This window comes from Tripterygium wilfordii, chromosome 8 (assembly GCF_013401445.1).
Source record: "Tripterygium wilfordii isolate XIE 37 chromosome 8, ASM1340144v1, whole genome shotgun sequence".
NCBI classification, from domain to species: Eukaryota; Viridiplantae; Streptophyta; class Magnoliopsida; order Celastrales; family Celastraceae; genus Tripterygium; species Tripterygium wilfordii.
In genome coordinates this window covers 3,116,195-3,129,469 of record NC_052239.1, presented here as the reverse complement: position 1 = coordinate 3,129,469, position 13,275 = coordinate 3,116,195, and the positions used below count along the sequence as shown (strand labels likewise).

The following is a 13,275-nucleotide window of genomic DNA, read 5'->3' as shown; positions in this document are numbered from 1 at the left end:
TGTTTATTGCAACAATCATGAGTGGGTAGTTCTCTTCTCTAGTTTCTAATCCCGAAGGGTGGATGCAAGGTTTCGATTACTCAAGGTATGCTCAAAGGGTCGTAGTTTCGATCATTCTCTTTTAATTTCGTGATAGTTGTGTGATTGGATATATGAGAATGACATATTTGATTGTATTATTGGATTGTCTAGTCTAGGGATTGCATCTAATGTGTTAGATTGAGAATTGTTAAACCCATTGCATGATTTCCTTAATTAATTGAGTTTTCCATTGCATAGCTATTAATTATGTGTATTGATGATGGGGTTTTGGGTTAATTTAGGAATGTGCATGGGAGAGTTATGGTTAATTGATCTTTGAGTGTGAAACTAGGGTGTTAGCCAAGCCGAGCCCCAAGGGGGAACATTAATCCATAATATTAGGTGCTTATCCCTTTGCGTTCATCGTAGATTAAGAGACCCGATGACCTACATGTATGAATTGAAGTCTTATATCCCAATTCTCTTTGCATATGCATGATTGATAGTATCACACAATGCATTGTGTATGGTTGTGTGTGTTTGCAATGATACCTTGAGTATGAGAACCGAGTAACCACCGGGACGGATTAGAGACTAGGTTTTTAATTAATTATTTTAAATTCAATTTGTGCTTACTTTGATTACAAAATCGCTCATGCTACCGAGTCATTCGGCCCATTTCTTTTACTTGCTTTTATTTGATATTCATTGTGTTTATTAGTGTTAGCTAGTCATTTGCATATCATTCACTTCAAATTTACATTGCTTCCTCGTGGATCGATACCGGACTCACCGGTTTATTACTTGACGATACCCTACACTTGGGGTAAGTACACACACACTTTGGTGTCGGTCAATATGGCAATTCAAATGTCCCGCGAAGAAGCAGAGGCTTCCTTACCAATCGTCATTGACCGGCTGGTGAGGCTACTAGCCATGTCTGCATTGAGAACATCGTCTTTCCGTGCAATTTGTAAGGTTTGGAGGAGGCTTGTTCTGCCTGATGACATTGAGGACTCAATTATATACAATAATTCTGATGTCTTCAGGTATTCTCCTGGCAATGAACCAAATGCCCATCTGCTGGAACTGGTGAAATAATTTTCTGAGAGAGGGCGTTAGATTGACCCCAATCCAATCCTGTGTATTATGCAAGGAGAAAGATTCAAAGCTGGCAGGCAATGCCAGGACTGAGGAGGATAGTTTGCAAGAAGATAACACAGAATAAAGTGATGATATTGTCACTCTTTTACAAGTGTGCAAAACTTGAATGCCTCATTAAGGAACTTTTGTGACGGAGGGTTTTTCCCTGTGGCAACACTGGGTTTGGGGTTTGGAAATGGCAAGTGAGAAAATGAAGAAGATCAAATTTCCGAAGAAGAAGATCGCATTCCTCCCATCCACTGGAGGCAACTACTGCTGGAGCTGTTTACTGGTTCTCTATCAAGCAGGCAATGACAACTCGCCCTCACAGGGGGACAAAATTGCTCAAATTAGAGAGTCATGGAGAAAAAGAGGAGACATCTTTAAACAACACCATCTGTATGGTTCTGATGAGTTCCATAAGGTTAGTGTCAACTATGAAACTGTTTTCGATCATTTTTTTCATTTAGCTTATGCCCAGTTTAACTGTTGAGATAACTTCAGTGTTCTCTCTGGTTTGCTTATAAGGTGTAAGGCAGTAAGGGAAGTCGAGCACATAGTTCGTAACTTATTATTATTCTTTATTCTTCTAATCATCTTCGGTCACATAAGATTGACTCACCTTGCTGTTTTACTTCAAATAAGTAATTACTTCAGCTTGGTTTAGTAAAATCTATAGTCAGTTTCAGTTCATAGATTTGATCATCATGAAAATGATGGGGAAATCTTGAATAGTGATAGTACTTTTCATGCTTGTGTTATTAGAAATTCAGAAAATTTGTTTCTGTTTTATGTGTTCGCATGTTTTTTTTAATGGAAGGTGTGCGGTGTTGCCAACTGCATTTGGTTGGTGCATGCTGGAATGAAACCAAAGATTCATGCATTGCTCTTCTGGGAAATGTAAAATGTAAACAATTTCCATGCACAAGACTCCGCAGTGGGCAAGATAGGAGACAAACATGATGTACGCAGATCTTACTTTCACATATTATATAGAGAGACTAGTTTCAAAAATTAAACTTGTGATCTCTTAGTTACACCACACCAACTCTATCATTGGACCACATGTTTACCTATAAAAAAACTCTTGTAGTAGGCGGAGTTAGAGACCGACAAGATGTATATCCACACCATACTCACGTAGAGGCCATTTCCAAAAGTTGACCGACAAGTCCAGGCCTTATCTTATACCCTCTGAGCATTTTAAATTCACACAGAATCCCTTACAAATACCAGCAGCCAGCTGCTTCTCCGGTCTCTACACCTTCTTTACCATTAGAAACCAAAAAAAGACTACAACTATGAAGTCTGAAGTGTGTCTCCTGGTCTTCACTCTTGCCATTGTCTTTGCTGCCGCCGCTGATGGGCGGAATGTGGTGGGCACCTGGAATCCAATAACAAACCCCAACGATCCACATGTGAAGGAGATTGCGGTGTTTGCGCTGAGCACGCACGACAAGCTTATGAATGATAGTTTGAAGTTTGAGAGTATTTTTGCGGGTGAGCAACAGGTGGGCTACGGGATGCGATACAAACTGGTTCTGTTGGCGACTAATGGAACGGCGTCGGGGAAGTATGAGGTGATTGTGTGGGAGAAACCAAAGAGGCACTTCAAGAGACTTACTTCATTCACTATTCTTTCTGGTTAATTGATACACAGAGATTAGATCTCGGATGTCCTGTTTTGCCTGTTTATTGAATGTTTTTGTGTTTAAGACAAATAGTCAATGCATTCCCACTGATATCTTTTCATTTCAGCATTTAAGCACATCCAAATCACAATAATAAGATATTGACATCGGTTGTAGACCGGATTGTATTCATTTACATAAAGGATAAGATAATTTGAGGCTCTAAGGCACTCGAGCTATTATAAAGATGAATTATAGGAGAATTTAAAAAAGAAAAATACAAACAACGGTCATTGTTGGATACTCCCGAACCACACCGTATTATATTGGACATTGTCGGATAATCGTCGAACGATACCGTACTCAACCGGACGATGTCGGATTACATAGACTGAATAAAAAAAACATCAAACAAGCAACACCATGGTTGGAGATAAAGGATCTTGGTTTCTCCTTCAACAAGAGAGTCAAATCTCCTTCAGATTTGAAAGTCTCATCACAATTAATCAAATATATGTCGTTGGAACACACTACAAACGCCGATCATCGAAGATTTTGTTAAATTTACTTGCTAGCCAGCCAATTTTTTTTCAAAATTTGTTATATCATATACGAATTAACGGTAAGATATTGTACAATATACTGATAAAGTTGGGAAAGGCCTAGACCTTGAATTTTATTTTTATTGAAAACTGGAAATCTGATTTGGTTCTTTGGACATGTCGGAGCAAATTAAGGATCTTGTCTATGGTTAAGGAGGTATATGTGCTTTACGAGTCTTGACACAAATAAACAACCTCGGCCCATCAATACTTGGGCCGAGTCACTATGTTTACGAAGCCCGACATGAGGGCCCACCTAAGCGAACCCATCTCGTGTAGTGAGCGGGAAAAGTAAAACCCCAAATTCCAAACAGACCACAGTCACATGCCACTCCACCGCGCACGAGCTCTACTGTCTAACGATGAGAGGCGCGTCAGTTCCCAACCGCCGTGGTCCTACGCGAGAGTCGTTCAACCCACCGGACTCCCACTACCGCCAATTCGCCAACACTTCTCGCGATTCCGATGCAAGCTTCGCCAGTAGCCGCCCCTCCTCCGTCGGCATGGGCGGCCGGCCCTCCACCGAACTCTACACCGACCGTTCCCACCAGCAGTCTGCCATTCGTGCCATCAACGCCTACCTCGCTTCCCACTCCTCCCCTCTCTTTCTCAAGCCTCACCAAGCCCCATCTGTCAAGGAAATCACCGAGACCCTCAAGTTCGTCATTTCGCGTCTGGATTTCTCTCCGTCGTCGAAGCTCGAGGACGATCTCTCAGTTATCCTGAAATATTTGAATTGCCCCTTTAAGTTCAACAAATCCACTCTCCGTGCCCCCAATACGCCTCACAATTGGCCGACCTATTTAGCCCTAATCCACTGGTTGGTTCAGATCGCCATGTACAACGAGCATTTGATGTCAAGTTCGCGGTCATTCGTCGAGAACAACAGCATGTACATGTACGCTTTGCGTTGTTACTTACATTTTATACGTGGTGATGACGAGGTAGAGGAGGCCTATAATCGGGAGTTTCTGGAGAAGTTGGAGAAGGAGAGGGACAGTGTGGCTGAGAGCATTAAGGCCTTGGAGCGGAATGCTGGAGAACTTGCAGAAAAGGCCGAGTCATTGAGGACGGGGCCTACTGAGAGGGAAGAGCTGGAGAAGCAGAGGAGCGTGTTAGAGGAGGACGTGAAGAAGTTCCACTTAATGATTGAAGGTTACAACGAGAAGGTCGCAGCCATGGAGAAGGCTCTGGAGGAAAAGGAGAAGGAGCTGAGCACGAAAGAGGAGGAAAAGCAGAGGATTTGCGAGGAGAATGAGGAACTTAAGAGGAGAGTGGAGCTACAGGCGTTTAATGCCAGAGACGTGGAGAGAATGAAGAGAGAGTTGCAGGCTGTGGAGAGGGATATTGGGGAGACGGAGGCAGCACGAAATTCCTGGGAGGAGAAGTCTTGGGATCTTGATGCGACAATAGGCCAAAAATTGAAGGAGCTCGAGGCCCTTTCCATGGAGTGCAACCAGGCTATTAGGAGGTTTCTCCACTTTTTTTTCATGGTTTTAATCTTATATTTAATTTCTTCATATGGTACCACCTTTGTGCTTTGAGTTTCGTAACAAGTTATTAATTTGCTCTTTTTGGGAAGCATCACGGTGGTTGGTTACAGATGCTTAAGTTTCCAGTGCCTTATTTGGATCATGAAGACAGTTGATTTAATTGTTTGAAGCATAAGATCCTTCATTTTTTCCTTTGAAGCATCAACTCTTGTACTTGGATGGTAACAAGTTTTGTTTCTTTGGGATTTTAGGCACTTCTTATGATTTGAAATCTATAGTCATTTGAGCTGTGTTATATTTAAGGCCTGACTAGCTGACTGGGAATAATAATTGTAGATAAGCTATGACTAGCAGATATCATCAATAATTGTAGTCTTTTGCATCTCCGTGGATTCCTATATTATGTTGTATGGAATTGAATGCGTCTTTTCACAGTTGGAAATGAGTAGATTTGTGTAATTGTGAAATCTGATATGATTTATTTATGGTTGGCTGTAGATTAAAGATCGGTGGTAATTTACAGTATGTGCTAAATGCCAAAGGGTCTACCCCTGCTGAAGTGATGGGGATCGACTACAAATCAGCTCTCAAACCTGCACTCGAGTCCTTTGCTGATGATCTAAAGAAAAGCTCGATGGCCAAACTAGAAGAGTCGATTTCCCTACAGCAACAGTCATCTGAAATGACTGCTAAGATAGAGGGGAAAAGAAATCAAATTGCAGCACTTCAGTCTCATTTTGATGAGGTAAGCACACAACAGGGGATGGTGTATAAATTCAATGAGTTCATGTTTTGGCACCTCAGCAGATTAGGCTCTAAACTTTTGCAATTATATGCTTCTCTACTCTTGGGGCCCTTGACTACAATTTCCATTACGAATAAGTACAGAGTTATGTATGTTCACTAGCATTGCAGATACTGAAGTTTAAAAAGTATGGCATCATCTATTTAGATCTTTGCACTTTTGTACATATTTCCTATATTGAGTATATCTGTTAGTATGCCTAGGTCTACACTCTACAGTTAAGTTTCTCAGGCCATTGAGTGTGGTAATGTTTGCAGATGCCTGAGCAATCAAGTGCTAAGCACATTTGACATGCTGAAGCCATGTTTATATTGACATGCAATCTATTATTTTATATATATAGAAAATGATTATGGAATTTTTTGCAGCACCTACTACATTTTTTATTTCATGTGGTCTCAAAGACCGATGAATATATTTTAAACTAGGTACCTTTTGATAAATTTATAGAGTTTTCATCATGTCCTTCTCACTTGACACCTTAGATGTTAGCACCCTATCACTGCATGATATTTCTCAATTCTGAAGCATCTAGTCTAAACTTTGCTTAGATTTTTATAATTGTAGAGTTAACTTGTACAATCTTTACCTTCCCTGCTTTCATCTTTTGGCGATTGTATCCCGCATCTAATTTCTATAGCTGAATAAACTATTTCGCATTTATGCAATTGAACTTCTCTCAGGTGGAAACTAAGTTGAACTTGTTGAGGAAAGAAACAGAGGAGTACATTTACAGATGTGCTGCAGAAGCTAAGAAGATGATGGAAGATGTTCAAAATGATGCTAATAATTTGGATGCTGTTGAAAGAGAAGCAGCAGAATTTCGAAAGGTATGGTCCAATGACTCATATTTCTGATTGGTTTAACTGAAATCTCTTTGCCCGTCCTGCATAGATTTTTAAATTTTGATTGCCAAATTAATTGTAAAGATAAAATGCAGTCTTGTGATATTGTTCATTATTATTCTGAAATCTGGATTTCTTATCATCGGTTAATGGCAAAAGAACATTTAGGGTTGAAACATGTCCTGATCAAATTGCATGTTTGTGTGAAGGCTTCCAAGATGAAGTTGGAGGAAGCAACCAAGCAAATTGAAGAAGAAATTCAGAAGCGTGCTTGTGAACTCTTTGCACTGGTCGACTCGGTCTCAAAATACAAGGAATATGTTGAGTTCAAAATTTCAGAGATGAAGAACAGTCTTTCAGAAACTGCTGTTGCAGTTTCAGATACTTATAAGGGTTTCATGGCTGCATAACTTTGTATCAATAATGAATGAGCCATTTTATGCGAGTTTGTTGTTTTGCCTGCTGCTTGTTCAATCAGTGTGTAATTATTGGTATTATTGTTGTTGCAAGAGCTGTTGGTGCATCTAGGAACTGTAATGGGATTTCAATCTTTTTACCATCAAGGCTGTGTCTCTGACCATGCTGTCAAGCCTTTTCCCTCTGGTGTTTTTTTTTTTTTTTTTTTTTTTTTTTCTGGTGTGCCTTCTGTCATTTTACTTTTAAAACTAGTGCAATACTCGTGCTACGCCCGATGAACTTTTCAATTATTTGGTTCCATAGGTATATATTTTAAGGGATGGGGGGAGCTGCGATCCACATTGCAGCTATCACTTAAATTTTTTGATTTAACCATCCATTTCATCAAACGGTCAAGTGTAGATACCACTCAAAAAAAAAAGCTTTCTATTCCCTTCATTCCGTCTCGTCTCATCTCAGATCTACTTCCCTCTATCCTCTCCCCTTTGTTTGATTGAGACCTAACCTCCTTGGTTCAACGTGCACTGGAAGTCAGAACCGAGCAATGTCCCAAAATCAATTGATATTGAAGCATTAACATTCGTGGATGGAAAATGAAAGATGTCGATTCTTTTCTAAATAAAGATGGCTTAGATTTAATAGTTTTAAGCCCTGGATGTCTTTTTGGTCTGTGGTTCGATCTAGCAACGCATTCAATCTGTGGCACTGGACTGGTTCGGCTGGGCTTTCCCAGTGTCCCTTCGTTGTGGATAGACATTGATTATAAGCACATCTTTGACATCGGCCTCAATAGAATCTCCTTGGCTCTTCTTCCTTGGAAAAATTTCTTGTTTGTTTGATGAGGAAGAGACAGAAGAAAACTTGACCATTTTATGCATAGTCTCGAATCCTATATGTGCTTCAATTTTGGAGAAGAAGCCATTGTTGTGCTTCAGAGAGTAAGAAGAGAGAAGAGGGAGAAGAGAGAAGAGGAACTCAAGCGTCTAATTTCGTCTTTTTTTTTTTTTGAGTTGCTTTTACCCTTCACCGTTGGATGGAATGGACGATTAAGATGAAGAACATTTCAAGTGATAGCTGCAATGTGTATTGCAGCTCTCCCCATCCCATATTTTAAGGTATATAGATGATGTTGATAAGAAACTTTAAAGTGTATGTAATCTCCCATTCCATTGTCAACATATTTCTCCCTACCATCCACATTATTCAATTTTATTGTACGTAAAAACACGATAAAGAGTCTCCTAGTCATCGGTTTATACACAACTTTATTTTCAATGACTCAGAAATTTGCAATTCGATAAATGCGTCCCTCCCTCAATATGCTACAAAATACTAAGATTTCATAGATTTTAAACATTTCACCAAGAACATTATAACATACATGTATTTACATATTCCTCATTTATGTAATTTAAATTTATTATATGTGAGTAATTTAATTTAATTTACTGTAAAATTGAACTTTAATTCAAGGGTTTTTTTTTATTTGATATTTTCGATTGCTTCACTTCTGACATTCCCTGTAAAATAAAAATTAAATCAAGAGATTATTTTTTAATTAATGATTTCGGTTACTGCACCTTTTACATCCACTATTAATTAGTTTTAAAAAAATATTAAAGTAAAAGTTAAATGGATGACACTGATGCATGTTGATGTACAGTGCTTTAACGGTTGAAACAAATGCTTAAACGTGTATCATGCAAATATAGGTGGTTGTGGATCTCTAATGTTTTTTTTTTTTACTGATGTGAAGTAATTTTATGTTAATTTAACTTGGTGAAAAATAAAGTTGTTGTCTATTATTAAATGTTATATTAAGTTATTAACTTCACAAAAATAAGGATGTTTACAAGTGTCTTATTGTGAGACTATAATCATACTAATGTGGCATCGTAAAATCTCACTAAATTTTCTCCCAACTTCAGTAATACATCTATGTAATAGATAGATAGAAAGTATGACCCATAAAATTCTTTTGGGCCTTCATGACAAAATTCAAGGCTCGGTGACATGAAATAGCAGTATTTGATTCTAGTCGGGGTACTTGCAATGGGAAACCCCTATAGTTTCCATCAGTACCGTTTAATATATTCAAGAGGGTGATGTTTTTTAAATTTAAGAAACAGACTCGATGAGTGGATGGTATGATAGAACACTGCCTATAGTGGAGACTGCAGATACGGCGGACTCTATTTGATTCTAATAAGTAACAACAAAATAGGAAGTATTTACCTTGGAGGACCTTTTTGCTGGATTGTTTTTTCTAAAGGACCAGAGCTTACAAATTTTTAAAATGAAGGACCTAACTTAAAATTGTCAATCCTCATAGACTGGATAAAATAACAAACACATTCTTTAAATAATAAATATCTAAACATGTTTTTTTTATGGAATACGTAAAAATCTCTATAACTAATGTACAAAATTGTATGTAAAGTATAAATAAATTGTACATGTATGCATAATCAATGTACATGTTTATCTAACTTTCAAGATTAAACGTGGATTTAGAGGAAAGATTTTAGGCACAAGATTTGAAACATTTGCGACTTAGAGATCAAGATTGGGGTCAGAGACGGAACCCACATTGAATATTTGAAGGCGAAACTTAGTGCGGGGTTCCATATATCACTTGTTAAATTTGAAAAAGAATGTGTAAGGGGCCCGACCGCTCTCCTTTGGTAAAGGATGGTTCTATCCCTTTGGGGCTTATAATTCGTTTCGATAGAATTGACTATAATTCCTCTCATGAAATCACATTAAATTATGATTTAAAATGTGTTAATGAATATTTTAGCGTTCATAATATGATAATAATGTAGATTTTGAAGAAAAAAAATCATAACCCCTAAACTTTAAATCCGAAACCCTAAACAACATTAAACACTAAATCGTAATTCTTAAACCCTAAATATGAGATTTGTGGGAAAAAAAAAAACCCCATGATTTAACATGGTTTTGAGAAGAAATTGTAGTCAATTCTAACCAAAAGAATTGTAACCCCCTCCTAAGTCCAAGAAAATCAAATTGTATCTTAGTTGATGTTTGAATTGAATTTGCTCAAATATGATGTTGATGTGTTACCAAGTACAATGAACATGCATGCTTCATCCTTTTCCAAAACAAGTCTCAAATTGTTTCTTATATACCCCCAACATGTTTTTATTTTAAATTAACAAAATGATTCATGAGTTATCCAAAAAAAAAAAAAAAGTGTCCTCGTCAGCAATTTGAGACAAGTTGGATTCAAAAGGAAATTAAGAAACAAAGTCGGGGGTGAACCCTCCCTGGATGGATATTTATACTTGTTCTTGACATCACTATCTCCCAGAAAAATTTGCATCGATTGCCTTGAATTTATTATATGCCAAAAGGGTCGGAGAAAAGCAGGAAGAGAATATAAATAATGCAGAGAAATTAATTTACTTTTTAAAGAACTAACTATAGTGATCCCTAGGTCCCAATGAAGCCGGCTGATATATATATATATATATATATATATATAGAAATTCTCCTATGTGGACCAAGTTTGTGGACTTGTTTTTCAACCATAGATGTGGTGGGTCCCATAATAAATGTGTGGCCTCCACTTATGTTGTGATTGATTAAAATGAGGTTCTAATTTTTAGGATTCACTTTTAAGGTTCAAAACATTTTTCAAAAATCTAAAAAAAATATATTTGTGTTTTGATCGGTTTTACGAATCCAACGATATATTTTTTGTTCGAAACAAAAATCAATTGCAATTTGAAAAGTGTATAAAATGTTTTTTATTTTATATCCAACGATCCAAAATTATCATGCACTTTTCATGTTGAATTTTCATTTTCATTTTTGTTTCAAACAAAAAATATGTAGTTGGGTTCGTAAGACCAATCAAAATACAAATATATTTTTTCTAATTTTTTTTAAAAATATTTTGATTCCTAAAAGTTAGAATCTCATTTTAGAACCTCATGTGAGAATTCCTTATATATATATTTTGGTGAGCAACTACATAACAATTTTGGTGAATAATTTAAATTTAGAGTAGCTAATAAATAGAGAATCTGAAAACTCACAAAAACGGACACAAAGATTTAACGTTGTTCGACAATGTTGCTGATAGCTCCGGACGGAATCGATCAGAAGAATTTCACTTTAACATAGTGTACAAGTGGAGAAAAAAAATACTGAGAACCCTAGTTTCAATTACACCCAAAATGCTCTGGCAAATACAGAAAATATTTACACCTCTATAATCACACAATTATCTCAGTTCACTTTACTGAGCTTAGCTCTTTGATATATCCTCAATTGAAATGAAGCTTATCAATTTATAAGAAAGGGAGAAACCGTCGAAAGAATAGTGTAACCACCGAATAAATAGTGTAACCATATTTTACATATATACACTCAAACCACTATTCTCAAACCCAATTCAAATTTGGTTTAGTTTACATCGATAATTAATTCTGAAGCCACTTTTTTCCAACAATATTAAATCATCTCAAGTGGCATAAAGAAAATCTACGAGGATTAAAAAAATTCATGTTTGTGACATGGTGCATGGAATGAAGTACAAGTAACTGAGATGGTTCATTACTGATTAAAATAATAATAATAATAATAATAAATGAATTGAGTGGAAGTTTTCAAAATTTCGCAATTAAATATTAATTAAATAAGCCTCGACATGGGTCTAATGAATTATCACAAGAAATACGGCGTCAGATCCTCGTCATATATATATATATATATATATATATATATATATATATATATATATATATATACACATTGGATATTTATGATTTTTTTTGGGATCTAGGGTTCATCATGACATAACAATTTTGTTTTTTATAAAAATGTACAGATCGAAAGGAGAGGACTTGAACTCATGATCTCTCATGAGTCATTTGGGATGGATTGTTCTCGATCGAGTTGGGGTTGAGAAGCAACCAGGGATGTAAAACAAAGTGCATATTTTCGCATTTTAATCCACATTTTAAGAGGAACACATTAGACATTTACTTTAAACCAGCAAGTCCTTAAACAGATTTACTAATATTTTATTTTCAGATAGTAAGAGGGTTCTTGAACTTATAAGAAATAGAAGCTAAAAAAAGATGTCCTGAACCATTTCCATAATCAGTTTCATTGAGGAAGGAGGGAGAATATATATATATATATATATATATATATATATATATATATATATATATATATATATGTATACACACAGATATGTAACGTGAGGTATGGCTGTGGCGTCGCTTACTCCCATGTCCACAGACATTACACATGGATAAATCCTCCGATCCTCACAATCTGGCCTTCCCAAGTTAACATGTGGAGAGACTAATTAATAATTAAGGAATTAATACAAAGTGAGTATATAAATTAATTATAATCAAATTAAAAAAAATACTGGCTTAAAACATGTAGATCCAATCCAATAGGGAGATGTGCATGTGTAAGGGTCTTAAGCAGGAGTAGTTGACATTTTCAAGATCTGATCCCAACCTCCATTATTTTTAGGGTTTTGGTATTCCATGCATATACACATGATGTCACTAATTCAATATTATACGTTTACCTCTATTCTTCCTCCTCACGGAAGTGACATAATCCATGAATCTGCCCTTTACCATCTTCAATTTTGTCAATTCGGTAGTACTTCATATAGTATATTACAATATGACAACATTTTACTAGGACGAAATCCGGTAGAGAATATTGAAAAAATCCGAATATTTAACTCAAATCGATCCGGAGACTCCACAATTTGTTTAACAAAAATGACATGTAGCCTTTTATCCCAGAATTCATTGTCCAAAATTTATTGTTTTAATATAGATTCTATTATTTTTTAAAGCACAGTTTAGAATTCATTGTTTTAATTCTAAATTCATTTGTTTTTGAAATTTCATTGAAAAAACAATGAAATTAAGAAATTTCATTGAAAAAACAATGAAATTAAGATTTACCATATAAAACTCATCGACAATGGGTCTTGTTAGAAAGAGTTTTATGCGCTGATTCTGAATATGTAATTTTTTTAAAAAAATTTAACATGTATTTTGAGAGTTAAAAACGTTTTAAAATTTCGTTTAAGAGATTTGGACTCCCATGGGCTACCATTATATGAGCTCCCATTTTATGGGTTACCTAACACTACTGGTTGTTTAAAATAAGAGAGTCTAATGTCTATAATTTTATTCATGATTTGAGAGGTGAGTTATATCATACCACTTTCTTTCTTTTTTCTATATTTAAAGCTTCTGTGACTCAAATTCCCCCTTAATTCTCTGTCGTCTTTAGCTAAATTCATTG

General features: G+C 36.1%; 1 protein-coding gene across 1 annotated transcript; it reads left to right on the top strand.

Annotated features, from left to right (window-relative positions):
• Positions 1 to 3,701: 3,701 nt before the first annotated feature.
• Positions 3,702 to 7,138, top strand: LOC120003382 (kinetochore protein NDC80 homolog). The gene is made up of 4 exons (XM_038852350.1): positions 3,702 to 4,868; positions 5,389 to 5,635; positions 6,379 to 6,525; positions 6,750 to 7,138. Exons 1-4 carry the CDS (start codon positions 3,760 to 3,762, stop codon positions 6,948 to 6,950), a joined length of 1,704 nt encoding a protein of 567 aa, XP_038708278.1. The 5' UTR covers positions 3,702 to 3,759; the 3' UTR covers positions 6,951 to 7,138.
• The last annotated feature ends 6,137 nt before the right edge of the window (positions 7,139 to 13,275 follow it).